This window comes from Orycteropus afer, unplaced genomic scaffold (assembly GCF_000298275.1).
Source record: "Orycteropus afer afer isolate SDZICR_OR568_19922 unplaced genomic scaffold, OryAfe1.0 scaffold00340, whole genome shotgun sequence".
NCBI lineage: Eukaryota > Metazoa > Chordata > Mammalia > Tubulidentata > Orycteropodidae > Orycteropus > Orycteropus afer.
The window spans coordinates 2,859,810-2,876,570 of record NW_006921927.1 but is presented as its reverse complement, the minus strand read 5'-3'; the positions used below and the strand labels follow the sequence as shown (position 1 = coordinate 2,876,570).

At 41.9% G+C, this 16,761-nt stretch overlaps 2 protein-coding genes across 2 annotated transcripts in view; one reads left to right on the top strand and one right to left on the bottom strand.

The window, feature by feature from the left end:
• Positions 1–1,513: 1,513 nt before the first annotated feature.
• Positions 1,514–14,782, bottom strand: TRMT6 (tRNA methyltransferase 6 non-catalytic subunit). Its single transcript, XM_007952473.1, has 11 exons — positions 14,664–14,782; positions 8,389–8,516; positions 6,713–6,822; positions 6,127–6,218; positions 5,949–6,032; positions 5,594–5,718; positions 4,360–4,718; positions 3,889–3,974; positions 3,170–3,272; positions 2,987–3,073; positions 1,514–1,705 (listed from the first exon to the last, which is right to left on the bottom strand). The coding sequence occupies exons 1-11, from the start codon at positions 14,780–14,782 to the stop codon at positions 1,514–1,516; spliced, it is 1,485 nt and encodes a 494-aa protein (XP_007950664.1).
• The window catches only part of MCM8 (minichromosome maintenance 8 homologous recombination repair factor), a 61,944-nt gene continuing 59,963 nt past the window's right edge, over positions 14,781–16,761 (top strand). Inside the window, exon 1 of the mRNA XM_007952479.1 lies at positions 14,781–14,961. Coding sequence (XP_007950670.1) covers positions 14,781–14,961 — 181 coding nt within the window. The remainder of the gene's footprint in view (positions 14,962–16,761) is intronic.

Genomic DNA, 16,761 nt, shown 5'->3' with positions numbered 1-16,761 from the left:
TAGTGTATCTTCTGTACCTCCAAGTGTATGTCTACACATGTGTGTGTTTGTGTACAATCTCTGTAAGTCTCTGTGGAAGGAAAAAAAAAAGTTTCCATTTCTTTTAACTGACTACTACACAAAAATCCTAGTCACTTTATTTGGACCAAGAATGAGAGGATTTGTAAATTGAAAAAAAGAAAAAAAAAATCTTACTATACCCTTCTACGCACAAAAAAAGCAGTAAAATAAATACTCAGAACTGACCCAGGTTGTCAACTATTAAAATTGTAAAACCTAGACATTTTAAAAGAACATACTCCACTGCAGGGAATAGGTTGAGAATTTTTGGTACTGTAAATTTCACACTCACACATCCATATTGCTTAGGTTGAAAAGAACAGAATGGCCCGGGGGCTTAGGATCATAGTCTTGGGGGACACCAAGGTAAATTGGCATAACAACCTACAAAGATAATGCTCTCACTCTACTTTGGTGAGTCTTAGAAGTTTGTGAGCAGACATCTAAGTTACAATTATTGGTCTCTCCCTGTCTGGAGGAAAGAGGAGTGAAGAAAAATACAAGGATACAATTAGTCCAAGGGACTAATGGACCATGTGAACCCCAGCCTCAAGGACCTTGAGACCAGAATTAGATGGTGCCCAGCTACCAGTGCCGACTGCTCTGAAAGGGATCACATTAGGAGGTCCTGGATAGAATGGCAAAAAATGTGGAACAAAACCAAAATAATCAAAAGGCCAAGCTCACAGGTCTGATAGAGACTAGAACCCCTGAGACTATGGCCCTTAGACACCTTTTAAGCCTGGAACTTAACTCACCCCCATGGTTCAACTTTTAGCCAAATGATGATAGGCTTATAAAGTAAATAATAGTATCAGGGAAGTATGCACCCCTTAGACCAATGAACAGTCAACCAAACGACATCAGAAGAGCAGCATTTGCCCAGGGATAAAGCTCGGAAGAGGGAAAGGGTGGTGATTGGAAATGGTAAAACATATGGAGGAAGTGGGAAGAGTGCTGTTATGTGGAGATCGCAGTGAAATGTCACAAAACATGCATGAATTGTTGAACCGAAAACCAATTTGCTCCATAAAGTTTCACCCAAATCACGTTTAAAAAAAAATAACAAAGAATGAACAGAAGAAATTTCTTTCCTTTCAGTACCCATTAAGTTTTAGCTATGCTGTGTTATTCCAAAGCATTGTATAAATAGAGCTTTAGGATGACGAAATTCTCAAGATTATCTGCACAAAGTATTTAAAGGATTTTTGTTCAATATAACATGGTTGGCCATACCTACTGCATGTGCCAAGGCTAGGTATTTTGGCTTGAAGTTAGACAGATGGAACCCATCTGTGTCAGAATCAGACAAAAAGCTTTCTCTCCCTTCCCAAGAATAGGTGTATAGACACATTCTTATTCTTAACATATGTAAAAAACCATCAGTGACAGTATTTAAATTTTAATCACTAACATATGCCTGAGAACAAAAATCAAAGTAATTTGTTGAAGGTTATGAATCAGACTCTGGGCATTTCCGTTTTTTAGCTGCTGGCTCCTCAGTCTTCTTTGATTCTAAAGTGCTTGTGTTGGGTTTGAAGCTGATGTCTGCCTTGAGGTTGTCCATAGCAACAGTGAAGCCTGAGAGAAGGTATCCCCCACCTCCACTCATCAGCAGTTTGGGATGACTTCGATCTGGTAAAACCTAATCAAGACAGAAAGACACTCATGTATTCCTAAGCAGATAAAACACAAGCTAGCACCAATTTATATGACACAGATTCTCTTGAGCACTTCAACAGACTGATTCCTAATGAGCTCACTGCTTCACGTGACAGTGCAGGTAAGAGAAAGAGAAGTGTAGAAAATGGCTAAAGTAATTTTCTTTCAAGAAGTAAAATGGAAGCCCTGGTCTTAAGATCCAAAGCCAGTTTCAGGTAGAGGAAGAAAATGGTTTCTGTAGTGCTTCCAGCTGCCTTAGCTCTTTCTTCCTCTTGGCTCCAGGAAGATTCCTGGCCATAGGCAGAGCTTGGGTCTACACAGCAGTAACTAGAGGATATATACTCAGAGCCTCCATTAATTCTGATGGGAACTCTTCTGTCCCATTGCCATAGCAAAGTAAGAAGACTCCCATGAAGGTTCACCAAGGCTCTAGAGAGCCTCTACAATGGTATGGTCATTAAGAGGTCTAGCAAACCATGGAGGCACTTTCTGTAGATCTCCCTTCATGAGCCAAGTGGCCACAGGGACAGCAGGGAGTGGGAAACCTCCAGTGCTTCTGGATCCACCACAGTGCACACATCGAGGGAGGCCACAGGTTGCTCTCAAGTGGTGAGCATGGGTACCAAGGCTGGACCATTTCTGCCTGACACAGGGCTCTGCTAATGGGTAATCTCTGCTCTAGGGCTCCTATCAGCCTAGGCAGTATATAGCAGGCTCACATGTGCATCCTCTTCCTTTCTCCTCTCCTTTCTTGGCATCAAGCCTGTGGGCTCTCCTCCCTATCCTGCTTCCTCTTCCCTTATCTTTCAAAGGCATTTCTCCTAATAAATCTCTTACAATTCCAATTCCATCTTGGCATATGCCTCCCAGAGGACCTGAACTGACACAGAGCCCATCAACAAATCCTGAAACTTGCCACAAAGATTTCCTAGCAGAGAGGACAGGGCCACTTTCTCATCTGCCAGAGGATTTTGCTATCATCAATTGTTCCCTCCACAGTGATATGGAGGCCTTGGTGAAATATGAATCCCAACTGTTTGCATTTTCACTGCCTCTGGGCTGGAGTTACAGAGTAATATACTCTGTCACAATGAAAGGAGAAAAAAGGGTCTGGGCAGACCAGGAGAATTTATTTTGCATTAAAGGAATAGGCACTTTCATCTCTGTAGAGAGCAGAGAGATGTCTCTATTTAACAGGTTGCAGTATTACAAGGAGACAGGGGCCAGGAGAGCTGCCCATGGGACCAGTAGTAAGAACACATACCTGGTAATTTCTGAGCCAGGTTTCAGAGAGCCTGAGGTTGATGACCCCTCCCCTTTCCCGCAGTTTTGTGTAGCATTCCAACAGAGGCTAAAGACAAAAACAGAGTTTGGGTAAGACTTATGCAGCAGTCTGAGAATCAACATTCAGTTATAAGAATTCCCAATCATTTCCTTTTGAGGTTACCTCTTTATACTGACAGTAGACTACGAATGGCCTTGAAGGGGACACAAAGTCCAGCAAAGACATCAGCAGTGGAATGGGATGGAAACGACTTGCTACAATTAAACTGCAAGTAAAATGTTAAGACAAAATTATTTCTCTGCTCCCCCAAAGTGAAGTACAGGTTTTAAAATGCATTTAAAATAATCATGCATTCATGTGCATGACTTGCACAAACAAGAGATTTAAATAAAACAGTCTCGAAATTCAAACAAGAAAAAAAAACACCCACTACTTTCTAGAAAATACAGACTAGATTATAAACTCTCATGGTGTCTGGCAACTCTAAGTGCCACTAAGTGACATTCTTCATTTAAAATAAATCTGGGGAAGAACCCCCAACATTTACTGTATGTAACAGTTTTGGAGACACCCAAATCTACTGCATGTTGTAAGATTTTCATTAGCACTAGTCCCTCAGTCACTTCCACAGCAATTTGAATGGCCACCATGTGCACCTAGCGACACTCATCTCCCCATCCAATACATCATCACTGGTGAAATTTTAAAGCTCTTCTCAAATTCTTAGCCAGTAGTCTCCCACCCTGACCAGACTCAGCCTCTTTTCTGTAAAAACCCAAGATAGAATTCTCATGGCTGCCTCCACCAGACTGCAGCAGACAAGCAGGAAGAAAGCATCAATGGATGTGAGGAAGAGCCTCCTGCAGCTTTCATCAACGCACCCATCTGCATTTCTTTCATTCAGCAGTGCAGCAGCCTCTAAATGTCTTTTCCTCTGCTCTTCTTGTCGCCTTTGCTTTTCCTGAATCTTCAAGAATTAAAATAAGAAAACAACATACTGAGGTCATTCGATTTTATAGAAAGCTGGTCAAAACATTTCCACAATATTTATCAACTTGGGCTAAAGCATAGCAAGAGGCTGTTTATGAGGAAGCTGAAAACACACAAAAAAGCCTAAATATTTTAAAGCCACCATTAAGCTACCTATATAATGCTTCTGGTTCCTAAAGCTACATTCCAAAGATTACAACACACACACACACGTGCGTGCACACTGTATCTCCAAATTATTTCAACATTTCTTATCTTAGGAGAAGACACTCCAAGGCCAAATCAACTTTTACTACTTCAGTGAAGCTGAGGACCTGACAGGAGTATTATGAGAGGGTAGCAGGGACCGCTGACATTCTTACATAATCCTTTTTGCTTCCTCTCTCTTTTGGTTCTTTACATTCTGGATCTTCAGCAACGATTTCCATTTTTTCTGGCTCTTCTGGGAGTGTGCTCTCTGGGCCTTCTGCCATATTATCTTCATTCCCCTGTTCAGAAGTCTGTTTTTCCTCGACTATGCCATTACTTTCTTCAACCGAAGTACTGTCTTTTGGCTCTGAAGACAACATCTCAGACGAAAATGTCCCATTTAGAAGACTGTCCACTTTGTTGAGGGGGAACTCATAAAGACCATTAAGGAAAGATTTGGGAAATCCAAAACATGTGGTTGCCGCCCGAACAGGTCCACCTCCAGGATATAGCTGAATAATAGAGCCAAAACCTTAACAGATAAAAGAAACAAGTATGAATATCCAGAGTGGAGATAACATGATCCCCTAAACAGGCAAACAGGGAGGTCTTAAGGAAGCCTACTCCCATTTGACACCACTGTCATTCCTCACTCATCAACGTGGTTCAGTTCCAAAGACCAGGTTGTTATGCAAAAATTGGCATTATGCAAATATAGAGGATGATCAAATCAGATCACAAAATGAAGGATGACTAAATCATTATGTAACTGCCAAATTACAGTATCACGTAAATGCCAAACCACTGAGGATCATGGCCCAGTCAAGTTGACACCTAACTTTAATCATCACAGTTAAGTATTACTCGTCTCACATCTTGGCATCCATTACTGCCCAACATTAGCCATGAACGAGCAACAGAGCTGGACAGTAGATTTTTTTACTATGGTCACAGACGTATAATGTTGAATAACGACAAAGTCAAGAAGTGAGGAGTAGGTGTACTGTAAAACTCGATCATGCTTATCTTCTGTGGGGTCAGAGAGAGAATAGGCAATCTTTTCCAGGGAGAACACATCCCTAGTATTCTTTCTGCCCAATTCTCATAGTTCAGGCCAATAAAATGGGCCCCAGCTATCTAGGAGACTCCCTAAATCACTGTCCTAGAAGTCCTAGACAGCCAGTCTCCAGAATCATTCCCACCAATACTAAAGCTGGAGAGAACAACTAGTAATGGGAGACGGGAATTGTACAGGAAGATTCCAGGGCCTGGTGCTGTGCAGGTTCACCCAGGTCATTTCATTAACGTTACAGCAACTCATCACTGCTTTTCTTGAGTTTAAATTCTTTGGGTCCTCCAGTCACATAATGGTGGGGCTTTACTCAGCATGAAAATGTTAAATCTCACCTCCCATTCGTTCCATCATTGCGCCCAGCACCAAACCCGCACACGTCTCCATTACAATCATTTTATTGCCAGCGCGGATATTTCCCAGTGTCAACATCTGGGCTAGTGTATCGTATCTCATATGGCTAAGAAATAAAAGAAAAATTCTTTTATTTTTAGCTAAGCAAACTTGTTATTTTAATCATCATTTTTCAAGTCTTGTCTGTTTTGCAAACACAATGATAAAATTACTTTGGAGGTAACAATAAGAGGATTTACAATTAATGAGATTAGAGGACACTTTATGCAGGTGAGCAAGTTTTTCATTTAAAGATATATTTTCCCAAAATTACTTTTGAAAGGAAACAGAGCGTACTTAATTTTTCCAGGTTCTCTTGCATAATACATAACTGAAAGAATACGGGTAGATGGCTTCACCACGGTAATGACAGCTTCATATCTGGGGGAAGGAAAAACAGAACGCCAATTTAAAAAAACCGATTGAATAATATTTGGGGACAGTCTTCATCCTTTTCAAAACACAAGCTACTTACTTTTTTTTCTTCTTTTTTATGTATTTATCTTGAGAAAACTCTGTCTTGTCTCGGAATGTTGTACTGTTTTCAATTAACTGCTGAACTATTTCCTACAAGAAAAGAGCATGCAGATTTTCTTAAACTACTTGAGGGTTTTAACCCAGATTTTATCTGAAGGTCTGATTTTCTATTCCTTTTTCCACAGCAGTCCAAATAGATGGATGTTGTGTTTTTATATTCTATCTAGAATTTGTGTTAAGCCAAGATAAAAAAAGAGAGATACACAGTTATAAAGGGAAGGGGGAAGAGAGGTAAAGGAAACTGTCTTTCCTGAATACAGTGGATAAAACCAGTGATGAAAATAAACAGTGAAGCTCTGATATACACTGAGCTATTAAATCCTCTATGGCTAACAATCTCATGATGTCATTCACTTATATTCTGGCACATAAGAAACAAAATGTCTGACATACTTAACTGCATTAGATATCAATTTACTTCTAACAGAATCACATGACATTATTTTTACATTTTACCTTAAGTTTTGCTTTTAAAACTAAGAAATTTCCTCATTATGTAAACAAACCAAAAAGTTCTTTATTACCTCTCCTTTAATGCCCTTGTCCTTCAAAGCTTTTATGTCATCTTGAGTAAGTTTCTGAGATTTCCCATCATCGATTATATTTCGATTATCAATACCTGCTTCTTTTGTCTCTGAGGAAGGAAATTGCTCTATGAAATGTACAACTGGAAATTACTTTATAATCTTCATTATTGATGTCCATGTCCACATGCAGCCCTTTAGTCACACACATGTGGCCTTCTAGCACCACTGCCCCCACCCTGGTCCACTGTCCTTTCTTGCCACCACCACTCTAATTCTCTTCAATTTCCTGCTTCCACTCTTGTTCCCCCTTACCACGCACTAGGAGCCCACAGTACTCTATGTAAATGCAAACTGGCTCATTTCCTCCATTCTTAAAACTACACAGTGGATTCCAATAGCAATGAGAATATATTCCACATACAATCTCAATCTACAAGGTTATATATAAGCTGACCCATCTCCTTTTTCCATCCTAATCTACTGACCACTGGGTTTTAGCCACATTGTTCTACTGCTCACTAAATGCACCAAGCATGAACCCACTGCAGAGTTTTGGTACTTGGTGCTCCCTCTGCCTGGAATACTCTTCAGACAGATTACTTAGAGTGGCCAGATCCTTTGCCTCATTGAGGGATGAGTTCATCATCTCAGCAAAGTCTCACTCACCCAATCAGGACCCAGCACACTTCCCCGCTTTATCTTCCCAGCATGTATCACCATCTGAAATTATCCTCTGCTTGTCTACCTGATTATTTGCAGTCTTCCCCACTGGTAAGTCAATTTTGTGGAATTGTCTAGTTTTTGACTTGCTATAATCCCATGCCTGGCATGTATCTAGTATGTAATAAAAATCTGAATGTTAATAAATATGTGACCAGATAATGAAATATAAACCAGAATTATAATAATATTTTAAATGAAAAGAATATTGAAAATGTTGGGGACCCTTAAATATGCCAGGCACTGACTGGTAAGAACGTCTTATGTGTTGTATCACTGAACCCTTGCTAAAAGCCAGGTATTACATCATTTATGGCCCCATTTCACACATGAGGTTATAAGGCTTAGAAACCAAAAATCAAACCCACTGTTGTCCAATCATATTCAACTCATGGCAACTCCTCCTTGGGTTTCCGAGGCAGTATCACTACGGAAGTAGATTGCCCAACCTTCCTTCTGAGGAGTGGCTGGTAGGTTTGAACCGCCAGCCTTCTGGTTAGCAGTCACATGCCTTAGACACTATGCTATCAGAGCTCCTATAAGGCTTAGAGAAACCAAGTAACTCGCTCAAGATCACAGGCAAGTAAAGAAGCAGCTTAAACTTAGTCAGTTGGATTCTTAATTTCTACACTATATGCTAACTACCTTGCAGTTGTTATCTAACATCTGGGAACTGACAGGGCTCTGAACTGCTTTTGTAATAAAGAAGCAGTAAGGAGTCATGGGATTAAATACCTGGCTCAAGGTCAGAGAGCCAGTTAATATGTTCTGGAGCCAGATGCCTGGTATCTCAATGCCAAAGGCAATACTTGGTCAGGCTGTAGTTCTTACATTGTTAGTTTAGACTTCTCCTGGGATAGATATCGTGAACTAGCACTCTAGAATTAATTGTGGTGATATGTTTCTGACTAGCCAATCTAAGAGCATCTATTCATACACCTAGAGTAGCTCACCTGAAGTAGGCTCTTCCTTCTTCTTCTTGGGCTGAAGACTTCCTCCATTGGTCACTTCAAATGTGGTTCCATAACTATGGCCAATGACATTATCCAGATAGAACCACTGTTTTTCAAAAGTTATTTTTCTGGGGAAGAAAAAGCAACCAATCTCATTTGTATTATGCATGGAAAAGACATGCTCATTCTAATGTTTTTGCAACACTGGTCTCCACAAAGGATGATCAGCAACATTATCTCTAAACACAGACTGGCAAGTAAGCTAAAAAACTGGGTAGGGACATAGTTTATTTATTAATAAAATAAATGAGCCACAAAAACAGTGGATTCTGGGAAAAAGACACAAGGACAGATGACTTTCCTCTTCAGGGGCACTGGTCTGACCCTACTCTATACGATTTGACAGAATGCCAAACTCCCAGGCTCTGCAATTTCCTCAGCAGCGGGCCAGGGTTGCCACAACTGCCAAGCCATTAGACACACCCTGGGGCAGTCCTTGCAACTTACAGAAGAAAATCTCAAAACCGGACCAGCACACAGAGTAGAACTGCCCCACAGGGTTTCCAAGACTGCAAATCTTTATGGAAGCAGACTGCCTCATCTTTCTCCCTCAGAGTGGCTGGTAGGTTTGAACTGCTGATCTTTTGGTTAGTAGCCAAATGCTTTAACCACTACATCACCAGAGCGCCTAGTAGGGGATTACTGATGGTAAAATAAACAACCCTCAAAGAAGAAGAAGAAGAAAAAAAACTGAACCATCACTGAGATGAAAAAGATTTTTAAAATTCCTTGATCTTACTGGTCATTTTACTGAAAAAAAAAAAAAAAAAAATGTAAAAAGGCAAATTATATTCACAAGTTACATTGGCAACCTACACATTTGGAAATGGTGCCTAACCAGATCACTTTAGGGCTCCCACTATGCAGATTTTTATCTCATTGCAATTTAAGAGGGAAATCTCACAAAAACAAAAACCTTCCTATTCAAAAGAAAAAAATGACACTTGCTAAGTATCAACCAGGGGCCAGACTGTGTGCCAGGTGCATGTCTTACTTTCTTATCTAAATTCCACAGTAATCCTGGGACACAGTTCTTTCTAGATGATTTGTCAGAAGTTCAGATGGAAGTATCTTGTCCAAAGTCATAATTACTCCAAAGCCTGGTTTTCCCCACTGTTCCATACAACCTATTCCAGCAAAGATCAATGGTCCTGACTCGGCTCAGCACAGATGTACATCTCTCATCCTCATTCTCTGAGCACCCTAGTGCTAAATGAAACACTGGGCCTGAGTTGGGCTGGGCCAATCCTCTGCCTGATATGCAAAGACAGGGGAAAGGTATCACCCAAGCTGATAGATCTGACAGGAGGTCACTGCCCCCGTGAAGGATGTGGGGGCCACACTGGGAAGGAGTGGGATCTGTAGTCTCTTCAGAGCCAGAATTGCTGATGCTCAACCAAATGAGTATAGCCCTGAGGAATGGATGATGGGAAGTCTAGCCTGTGATGTAGCTGAGCTCAGAGGATATTTTATACATAAAATGAAGCCACTATTACGGCTTCTGCCAAGAGAAGGAACTAATGAAAATCTTTCCAAATGAACATCTACAGAGTGTTTTTTAGAACTGAAGATGTTGTGGTCTGTCTCCTTGGTAATGAAAATGTTCTTGTGTGAAAGAGCACACTATTAAGAAGCACACTCAACCATATTTCAAAGTAAGCAACTTACAAAGACAATATAAGGAAGAATGGAAATACAAAGTTGCACCTGGACGATCATTACACAAATGTAATGAGTTTAATGGTAATGGTTGGTGACGAGATCATTCACCAAACTATTTACACTTATAACCTAAGGACTTTGCTGAATGTGTGTTATACTTCAATTAAAAGTTTCAATAATTAGTATTGGCATCCTTCCAAAATTATATACTTGCAAGCAAGTATAAATTTCTAATTAAAAATTCTGAAAAGGAAAACAAAATAGTGGCTTCAACAGCATCAGAGCACAGTAGTGATGTAAGACAGTTGTTGTTGTTGTTGTTATGTGTCATTGAGTCAGACCCAACTCATAGCGACCCCTCCTTGAGTTTCCGAGGCTGTATCACTACGGAAGTAGATTGCCCCATCTTCTTTCTGAGGAGAGGCTGGTGGGTTTGAACCGCCAGCCTTCTGGTTAGCTGTCAAGTGCCTTAAGCACTATGCTACCAGAGCTCCCATATATGTTAACACCTATATTTGGAGAGACACAATTCCATCCATAACAAAATTAGATTTTCTGTAAGATAGTTAAAAAATTTAATTTTGTTACAGATAGAATTGTGTCTCTCCAAATATAGGTGTTAATAACATATATAGTATAATCTTGTGACTAGGAGCTCTGGTGGCATAGTGGGTATGACGTTTAGCTGCTAACCAGAAGGTCAGCGGTTCAAACCCACCAGCTGCTCTTTGGGAGGAAAATGAGGCAATCTACTTCCACAAAGATTTACAGCCTTGGAAACTCAATGGCGGTCATTATGAGTCAGAATCAACTTGATGGCAGTGGGTTTGGTTTTGGTGTTATACTTGTGAATGTAATGTGGGAATAGGCTTTTCTCATTATGCTAATGTGACCATCATCAGTGTAGGGTATGTCTTAAACCAGTGAGCTTTGAGAAATAAACCAAAGAGATTATAGACACAGAGAAGTAAGCAGAGATAGAAGATGATTTCAGGTCACATAAAGACTGCCAAGGAAACTAGGTACAGAAGCTGATAGACCTTCCCCCAGAGCCAAGAGAGAGAAAGCCTTTCCCATAGAACCTGTGCCCTGAATGTAGATTTTCAGCCTCCTAAACTGTTAGCAAAATAGATTTCTGTTAGTTAAGGACAACCTTTTGTGATATTTGTTACAGCAGCACCATATAACTAAGCCAAATTTCACCAACCAAAATGAAATGTTTTATCAACAGAGAATTGAAAAATACTTAAAAGCTGGTACAGATACTACATTTCTGGACTAAAAGACAACTTCCCACCCCTGTATTTTTTCTTTTTCCTTTACTAAACTAGTACTTGTGCGGTGGAGGTGGCGGGGACGGGACGGGACGGGATGGGACCTGCTTATCACCAGCCTGGTACACCGGGAAGTGGGATTTGACTATTTTCTAATGACATGTGTTTTGCTTTAAATACCAGTCAACAGTCTGATTCACAAAGGATTAAAATAATTCACCCGAAATGAGCACTGATCAGAAATTCCAAATCTCACAATCCTAGCTTTTGACACATTTGGTTATGGTGTTGGTGAAGAATATTGAATGGACTACCAGAACAAACAAAACTGTTTTGGAAGAAATACAACCAGACCGTTCCTTGGAACCAACAATAGGCTGCAACAATGGACTCAAACATATGTACTATTATATATATATATCTTTATAATATAGGCATTGTCTTATCTATATGACAGAACAACCAACTCAGCAGAAATAGAGTTCAAAGCTCTATATACTATTATATATATATATATATATATATATATAGCACAGGAACTAGACAATGTTTCATTCTGTTAGACATGGATTCTCCATGAATCAGAATAGACAGCATCTAACAACAGCAGCTTTCTGTTTTGCCAAAAGCTGTTCCCTGGATACGGCACTCAACTTACTTATTTGTCAAAAGTACCACAATAACCCAGCTCAAAAGGAACATGGCTGTACTTCTCAAATAAGGAGCTCTGGTGGCGCAGTGGTTAAGCATATGGCTGTCAGCCCACAGGTCAGTGGTTCGAACCCACTATCCTCTCTGCAGAAGAAAGATAAGGCAGTCTGCTTCTGTAAAGATTTACAACCTAGGCATGGGGGACATCAAGCTCAACTGGCATCACATACTAAACAAAAACATTGTTTAACATCCTACTTTGGTGAGTAGCAACTGGGTCTTAAAAGCTTGCAAGTGGCTATCTAGATGCAGTGATGGGTCTCTCCTCATCCAGAGCAAAGAAGAATGAAGAAAACCAAAGATGCATGGAAATAAATCAGTCCAAGGGACTAGTAGATCATGTGATTCTTATCCTGTATGACCATGAGACCAGAAGAACTAGACAGTACCCAATTACCACTGTCAACCACTTAGAGGGGATCAGTGCAGGAGATCCTGAATAGAGTGAGAGAACAATGTGGAACGAAACTCAAAATCATAAAAAAATAAATAAATAAATGAAAACAGACCAGGTTTGCTGGTGTGATAGAGCCTGGTGAGACCCCTGAGACTATGGCCCCTAGTCATCATTCAGGTCTGGGACTGAACTCACTCCTATGGCTTCCAGCCAAACAATAGACAAGCATATGGGGTGAACATTTACATCAGGTAGATACCCTCCTTGGAGCAAGTGTGGGAAAATAAAAGGGCAGTGTTTGCTTAGGGAGATGACTCGGGGGGCAAGAGTACATGGGAGCAAAGGGCACAGAGAAGAAGTAACTACAGGGAGGAAGTGGGAAGAGAGCTGTTACACTGTGGGGAATTGTTGTCAGTGTCATGGAACAAAATGTGTATGAACTGCTGCATGGAAAATGAATTTGCTCTGTAAACTTTCACACAAATCACAATTAAAAAAAAAAAAGATGTATAGCCTTGAACATCCAAATGGCTTTAGATAAATTAACTTATATATCCTAATACACTTCCCCATTAATAGCATGTTGGAATTTAACAATCTCCATTCTCCCACCCTGAGAAAGTTATCAAAATGTTCAGTTCCTAGTACAAAACCAAGTGATCAATAGTCAGCAGACTCCCAAGATGTATCTAATTTTGAGTTCTGAGATCTTAAGCAAATTGCTTAACTGTTGTAGACATCACATCTCTTGGTGTAAAATTAGGGAAGGGAACCTGTGGTGCACTGAACTACCGGGTATGGCTCTTCTAGTCATGGTCTTTGTGACTCCCACCAGATGACTGGGTGCAACTATGCAAATGTAAGGTGCTTGTGGACCACAACGTGTATTAGACAGCTTGTTAATAATGTAAATAAGGTACATGGAACCCTTGTGGGGGTGGGACTGTGCAAATAAGGTGTATTGAACCTTAATATGGGGATTGGTCAGTTTTGCCATCTCACTAGGCTTAAAATGAGCCATCCCGGAGTTGGAAAAGGGGCTCTCACTACTATCAAGAGAGAACAAGGAAGAGTGGGGTGGGTCCTTGGTCCTGAGATCCCTGCACAGGGATGGCAGCAACAGAGGTGGCAGAACCAAGAGAGTAGCATGAGACAGAGTGGTGTGCTTCCTGGCCCATGGGGTGAAAAAGCTTAGTGCCTTAGGTCAGGATGCCTGCTGGTGGAGCGCGGTGCACTTACTGGAAAAGCTCAAAGAGCTTTGTACCATTTACCAAAACAGGGCTGAGGCCACTGAGAAGAGTGCCTGTGGCACACCTGAGAAGCAACTGTCCTGATCAAAGAATTGTATCCTGATTGTTCCTGAACCTCAACTGTAACCTTCTATGTCTCTACTAAACACCATAATCATGAATATTGTCTTTGAGTTCTTTGTGACCATTGCAATGAATTATCAAACTTATTAGAGAAGTAGAGAACCATGGTAGGCACGACCGGTGTCAAAACTAGTGAAACAGTGGGAGGGTAGATGATGTCCTGGACCCTCCTTCCCCTTGTGAAGTTGGAGGAAGTCAGATGCTGGCCCCACTGCCTTTTTTGTAGAACCCTAAACAGATCCCACTCTCTATGGAAAATTATCTTGTATCTTATGGGCAGACAGGTGCTCCTCTTAAGAGTAGAGGCAAAAGGCTGGCAGGCCAACATTGAAGATGTTTCATTTTTCATAGATTCAAAGTCTTGGCTGCGGGAATGGAGAAGAGAGTGTATGAAAAAATGAAGCAGGGGGACCTGATGGGGAAAGGGTGGTCTGTGAGAAGATAAAGATGATCCCGAGGACCTAGGAAAGAACACCTGGGGGCCTAGAATGAGAGTCTGGTGAAGGCACTCTGTGGAAAAACGCACAGGGATAACAAAGGCAAGGGGTCAAGTATGAGACCTGACGGGGAGATCTGAGGGAATAGAGGAGGGGTGAGGGAGAGCCTAAGGGCCGAGGATGGGATCCTGAGGGAAAAGGCCTCTGTGGGAAGAGCGGAAAGGCATAATGAGGGCGCGGATGGAGAACTGGAGAGTCAAAACTGGAACGCTGGTGGAAGGGGTTTGTGGGAAGACCTGGAGAGAATAGGTATCTCGTAGGCAGGGTCGCAAGACCCTCGAAAGCCTGCAACCTGACTTACTTTCTCCGCTGGACCTGCACCGCTTTGAACACATCTTCGCGTTTCAGCACCACGAAGTCGCCGTCGCAGATAAGGTGGGCGGCGGGCGGCGGGCCTGGCTGCTCCCCTGCGCCCTCCATGACGTTCTGCCGGCTTCTCTGCTCCGCGGGGTTCCCCCTCAGATCTTCTTGGTCTGTTGTCGCCGCCAGCACTCTCACCCCCCACAACCTAGAAGAACCTCAAGCCCTCGGATCGGCACCGCCCCCACGTGCTGCCGGCTTCTTCCGCTTTCCGGCCTCGGCCGCCGGACCGCTTCCGGGTGCCCTACGCCTTCCGTCTGATTAAGTGCTTTGATTGGCTGAGCTCCATCCCGCCCCTGCTGCCTCACCGATTCCCTGGATGGAAGTTGCGTCACAGAAGCGCCAAAAAAGAATTTGGAAGAAAATTGGGTTTCGACTTGGAGCGCAATTGCGTCTGCATTTTGGTTACCTTCCCGGAGGCCTTCGCGGTGGCAGTGGAAAAAGTGACGTTCCCAGGCTGCTCTACCAGATAGGACTTAGTCCCATGCGGGAACGTTGGAAGAGCTGCGGTTAAGGAGAACCGTGGGACTTGGCCAGGGTTGCCTGGGGAGCTCGAACCTTGGCGTCTCCTTTTAGCCTCGTCGTGCTTCTCTCCTAGAAGGAAGGGAGAGCCGAGCTGGGCAGACGAATCAACGTGTACCCAGGAGCCAACAGCAGTGAACTAGGAGAGCTCTGGGTTCTGTATTCCTTGCAAGTAAGAACTTATCTTCAGGAGAAGTGAGTAAAGTAAAATATTTAATGAAGTACAACAGTTTGATTTGTTGTTGTTGTGTGCCGTCGAGTAGCCCAGACTCACAGCGACCCCTCCTTGGGTTTCCGAGGCGGTATCACTATGGAAGTAGACTGCCCAACCTTCCTTCCGAGGAGTGGCTGGTGAGTTTGAACCGCCAGCCTCCAGGTTAGCAGTCAAGTGCCTTAGGCACTAAGCTACCAGAGCTCCCTCAGTCATTCAACAGTTCTACCTCTTGGATTTGTGTATACTAGTTATTCTCACCATATTATTATGGTTGAGAAGGACATAAGGCGTTCTGGTGGCGTAGTGGTTAAAGCGTTCGACTGCTACCAAAAGGTCGGCGGTTCGAACCCACTAACGGTTCCGCGGGGATAGAGGATGGAGCAGTGCTTCCGTGAAGATTTACGGCCTTGGAGAAGTTAACGGGGCAGTTCTTCTCTGCCTACAGGGTCTCAGTGAGTTGAAATCACCTCAATGGCAGTGGGTTTTGAGAAGGCTATAGCTTATAAAACCTACTGCCGTCATCCCCTCCTTGGGTTTCCGAGGCAGTGTCTCTACAGAGGTAGATTGCCCGACCTTCCTTCCCAGGAGTTGACTGGTGGGTTTGAACCGTCAGCCTTCTGGTAAGCAGTCAGGTGCCTTAGGCACTATGCCAGTGTTGTCGAAGAGCTTAGTATTGAGTTTTGATCTCTTTACTGTCGCCAAACAGATCTAATTTCTCTGGGCTTAAGTTTCTTAATATGTAATGTGATCTAGTGGATTACCAAAATCTTATTCTGCCCTAAAATGTTGAACTTGTTTAGTTATTAACTAACTTATTAATCAGATCTTTTTAAGTGAAGATTTGAATAGGCTCACTTAATGAATTGCACTGTAAGGTATGGATATACTCTTATCCTTAGGATATGTTTTTTTTTAAAACCCGTTTTTCAAAAATCACTTTTATTTGGATTTATTCCTACTCAGCGGGGATCTATCTTTGAGAGTCTGAATTTCATAAAAATGGATTATCGCCCTATGTACAAAATCTAAAAGGGAATGGAGAAGAGATATTATATATTAAAGTATACTAGCATATATAGATATGCTTTCAAAAAATAAACTGTTACATTCCAAAAAAATTAGCTAAAAGCTGCAAAGACCGTATCTAATCAGTAATAACCTAGAAATGATCTTCTGACATCTTTTTAAAACAGTTATAAATCCCTGGGAAAATTAACTTCTTTCACACTTTGGCCTTTACAGAGGAGAAAGGCTGAGTCATCAATGTATTTCTGATAAAAAAGGATATAACTTTGCAATACTG